General features: G+C 54.0%; 1 protein-coding gene across 1 annotated transcript; it reads right to left on the bottom strand.

The window, feature by feature from the left end:
• Positions 1 to 1995: 1995 nt before the first annotated feature.
• TCIM (transcriptional and immune response regulator) lies at positions 1996 to 2747 on the bottom strand. The gene has a single exon (XM_027706318.1). The coding sequence runs from the start codon at positions 2683 to 2685 to the stop codon at positions 2365 to 2367; it is 321 nt and encodes a 106-aa protein (XP_027562119.1). The 5' UTR covers positions 2686 to 2747; the 3' UTR covers positions 1996 to 2364.
• Between the last annotated feature and the right edge of the window lie 1392 nt (positions 2748 to 4139).

The following is a 4139-nucleotide window of genomic DNA, read 5'->3' as shown; positions in this document are numbered from 1 at the left end:
GGTGCATTGTGGGCACCTCGAATGGCCCAGGGCAGGGGAGGGGGGAGCAAAACCCCACCAGCAGAGCCGGGGCTGTGGGAAGCAGTGGGACAAAGCTGATTTGGGGTGTTCTCAGAGCATCCTTGGCAGCAGGACTGTCAGGTCCCAGCAAGTAACACATGGGCTTGGGGGCTCTGTGCTTGGCTTCTGCTGTGAGTGTTTGTGGCACAGGGAACAGCTCTGATGGGAAAAGCCACCAGAGCAGGAGGAACTTGGCTGCATCCCCCGGGGCAGGAGGGGCTGGGAGGAGGCAGGTCCGGGCAGTGGGCGGCCACTGAGGGGCCCTGTTTGGCCTTTTTTGGAAACAGCCCATTTGAGGCAGTTTGTGGGGATGTGGCTGGTTCGGGGGGATGTGTCGTGGGTGGGTGCAGCAGCTGCAGTGAGGGTGGGACACTGCCCTGGGAGAGGTCGAGGGCTGGAAAACTGACAACTTCCTCCGGAGCAAACCCGCTCTGAGGCAGATTTTTCTGAGCAGGGGCAGTTCTGAAAAGCCTTTGCAGGCTCTTTAAAACAGGTTCATCCCAAAACAGCTCTCTCTGGTCTTCTTGGGAGGGGCAATCACCACGTGCTCCCCTGCAGCCATAAATAATTACAATTGCCCATTCTATTAGGCAATGTAAAGGGTTATTTCTAGTCTCCCTGACTTATAGGCAATTTACAGTTCTTACTGTAGGCAAAAAAACTGTAGCTGGGCTATCACTCTTCCAAGCTGCTTTATCTTTGTTGCTCTAAGCAGAGTCATGGGAATGTTTTTTTCTAACCCAGCAGGTTATTAAAGGACAGACTTATAAATAACCACTCTTGGCTATTTTTAAGTATTTTCAGCATCGTCTATCATGATAGTGCAGCACAACCTGCAGAAAAACTGTCCAATTTCGCTGTCAAAGCTTCATAACTCACTTCTGTTTCTTTGGATGGTGAGGAGCCAAGTCCAGGCTCCCACTCTGCTCTAGGGGAATGCCAAGGACCAACGAGCCTCGCTGCCCACCCTGGACCCTCATTTTCTAAACCTTCTTTCCTCCTTGCAGAAGGTGTCGTTCTCCTTTGTTACAGGGAGGGAACTAACACTGGAGTTGGTCTACAGTAAATTTGGTGAGGTATTTCTGGGGATGCTGTAGTCACCATAGCAACCGTGGGCCAAACTGGTGCTGCCAGGTGGGATGGTGGGGCTGCAGGGAAGTCAGGGGCTGCTGCCAAAGCCATACCAGGGTAAGGAAGGAGAGGTGCAGGTAGTCTGCTCCCAAACTAAGTCTCTATGAAATGATCAAAATAGTCTAACCCCACCACTCCAGGAGAACTGAGCATTTCAGACAAGATAATTTATATTTACTTCATAATTTATTAATTTTCAGGTTATCGTATGCAATAAATTATAGTCGATATAATAATAACATTGTCATAAAAAATTACCATGAAGTAAGTACTCATCTAATAGCAACCATAACCTACACAGAGAAGAACCGGAGTTATTATATTTAGATTTTTAGTGTTAATGGGAAGTGAACAAAATATTAAGGAACTTCACAGTAAATTCAAGGAGATCTGTCATTATTATTGCTTCTGTGCAAACGACTTTTACTGCACACATAGAGCTCAGGAAGGAAAGGCACAGTTGTGCAGAGTTACTCTGGAGCAAATGTGTTCCCTGATGGCTGCACTTGCTGCACCAGGCACTGAACTGATGCAGAGTGACCGTGAGCAGGAGCTGATGGGTCTCCAGAGCCTCCCACCAGCCACAGCAGCGAGGCTCTGGAGGGCTCAGGCTTCAACACAACAGGTTTGAGAGGGCAAAGCCCCCTCATGAAATCAGTGAGCACCGAGTCTGTCAGGAGGGCCGGAGTCACACCCGGCAGTGGGGGGATCCCCCACAGCTCAGTCCCACGGCTGCCCAGAGGAGCCTGGCTGCCTCCCCATGGGAGCTGCCCTCCTTCTGGGAGCTGCTCTCCTTCTGGGAGCCTCTGGCCACCACGCTGCCATCCACATCAACGCTGCCACGGGCACCGACGCTGCCGTGGGCACCAGTGCTGCTGTCCACACCGATGCTGCCCTGGGCACTGATGGTACCACGGGCACCAATGCTGCTGTCCACACCAACGCTGCCCTGGGCGCTGATGCTGCTGTGGGCACCGATGCTGCCCTGGGCACTGATGGCACCCTGGGCACCGACGCCACCCTCGCTGCGCAGTTTTCTGTGGGGCTGAAGCCCTGCGGGCAGTCAGTCAGGTCCCCACTTCCACGGGGCAGTGGAGCATGCTGAGTGTGGCAGGAGGTCACAGACAGTCCCGTCCCCAAACGTTCTCCTCCATTTCTGCTCCCTCCGCCAGCTCAGTGAACTTTGATGAAGAATTTCCGAAGCGTCAGGAACTGGAGCAGTTTGTCTTTCCTCCTCTGCTTCAGCGCCATCAGCGCTCTCGTTTTCTCCTCCACGTCCTGGTCGGTGGCGAGGATTATCTTGGCTCTTTCCTCCGCCTTCTTGTCCCCGGAGTTTCTGAAGAGCTTCTGCAGGGACTCCTGGGTGATGCTCTCGAAGATGTTGGCCGCGGCTTTCTTGCGCAGGGCGGTGTCGAAGCGGTAGCCGTGCACCGAGGGGCTCACACGGAGGGACGTGGACATGGCTGAGGTGCTGGAGCCTGGCTTTGCTTTCATCTACGTGGGTGCTGCCGGGTGTGCCCTGGGCTCCAGTCGGAGGGATGGGTGCTGTGCTGCCTCCAGGACTGGTATTTAAGGGCAGGCTGGAGGAAAAGCTGGAGGGCTCAGGTTACAGTGGTGAGATCATGATGATGTCAACACCCAACAGTCACAGGCGAGTTTAACAGTTAAGTTGCCAACTTATTCCCGTCCTGCGGAAAAGATGGAAAGTTCTCTCTGCTTCTGCGACAGAAATGGCTTTTCTTTGACCCACCACAGAACAGGCTTCAACCACTGCTGTGAGACTGAGCCAGCACAGCCCAAACTCCACTCCTGCCCTGGCTGCACGTGAAAAACATCACGTGCAGAAAATATATCATATCATAAACCTGTAAAACTCCAGGCGAGAACTGTTGCAATCCTAGCAAGAGGTGTTGGCTGGAGCCTGCACACACAGCCCAGCACTTGGCTCTGTGTCCATCAGTAACACTGCAAACCTGCTCCTGTCTGGGCATGGGCTCCTTTCTGCTGCTTCCCAGCAGATGCAGCTCGTCTTTAGTGCACACACAGCTGCATTTTCTAGGTGGAAAGTGCTGTCCCACAGGCAGGGGATGCCCAGGCTTTACACCCTCGGCTGCCCAGCTCCACATGGCAATGCTCTCGGGGCAGCAGGAAAATTCTCAGTTTGCTGCCCTGCTCCTGCCTCCAGTGTCCTTTTCCTTAAATTTCCTGCTCATCGGGGCTGGAAAGAAAACTCACCTCTGCTCCAAAAGAGCCTGTGCTCTCCACACCACCCTTGGCCAACGCCAAGCCCTTGGGCTGGGAGGACTCACTCTTAGTCATATTAGGTTAGTTTTTGGCAGCCCTGTGAGGAGCAGGGAGTTGGATTTCGTGGCCCTTATGGGTCCCTTCCCACTCCAGACACACTGTGGACAGGGCACGGCTGCCTGCACGGGGCTGGCTCTGGCCACTGGAGCTCCTGCTGGGCTCAGACAGGAGCTGTTACCGAGCCCAGTCAGACCCGGCCGAGAACAACTGTGGGTTCAAAAGTCACTCGGGGCCGGGAGCCAGAGATAAGTGTATTTTGGTTAATGTTTTAAAGCAGCCGGATGCTGCAGAGGTTGTGTTTGGAAAGTTAGCAGTTTGTTTACTGCTGCTGCTGACCCTGTTACTCACCCTTGCTGAAGGACTCCAGGAACAGCCTCTGTCCCCATCCCACTTGGACCAGGGGTTTCCCTTATTTACCGGAGAGCTGCGGGGGTGACCTCTGACCGCAGCGAAGAGCAGATCCAAAGCCACATCAGCCAGATGCTTCTCATTCCACATTCCCTTTAAAACTTCTGTTCCCTCGGATGGGGAGAGGGGACATGTCTGAGCCCCAGCAAACCCCCTCTCCAACGGCCAGGGGAAGCCAGGGGAGAGGTGAGAGCACCTGAAGCCCATGTGCAGGTGCTTGTGCTGGCTGAGAGCAG

The sequence above is a fragment of the Neopelma chrysocephalum genome, unplaced genomic scaffold (assembly GCF_003984885.1).
Source record: "Neopelma chrysocephalum unplaced genomic scaffold, ASM398488v2 Primary Assembly neopelma1_367, whole genome shotgun sequence".
Taxonomy (NCBI): domain Eukaryota; kingdom Metazoa; phylum Chordata; class Aves; order Passeriformes; family Pipridae; genus Neopelma; species Neopelma chrysocephalum.
The sequence above is the reverse complement of the archived record's forward strand: the minus strand, read 5'-3'. Positions and strand labels throughout refer to the sequence as shown.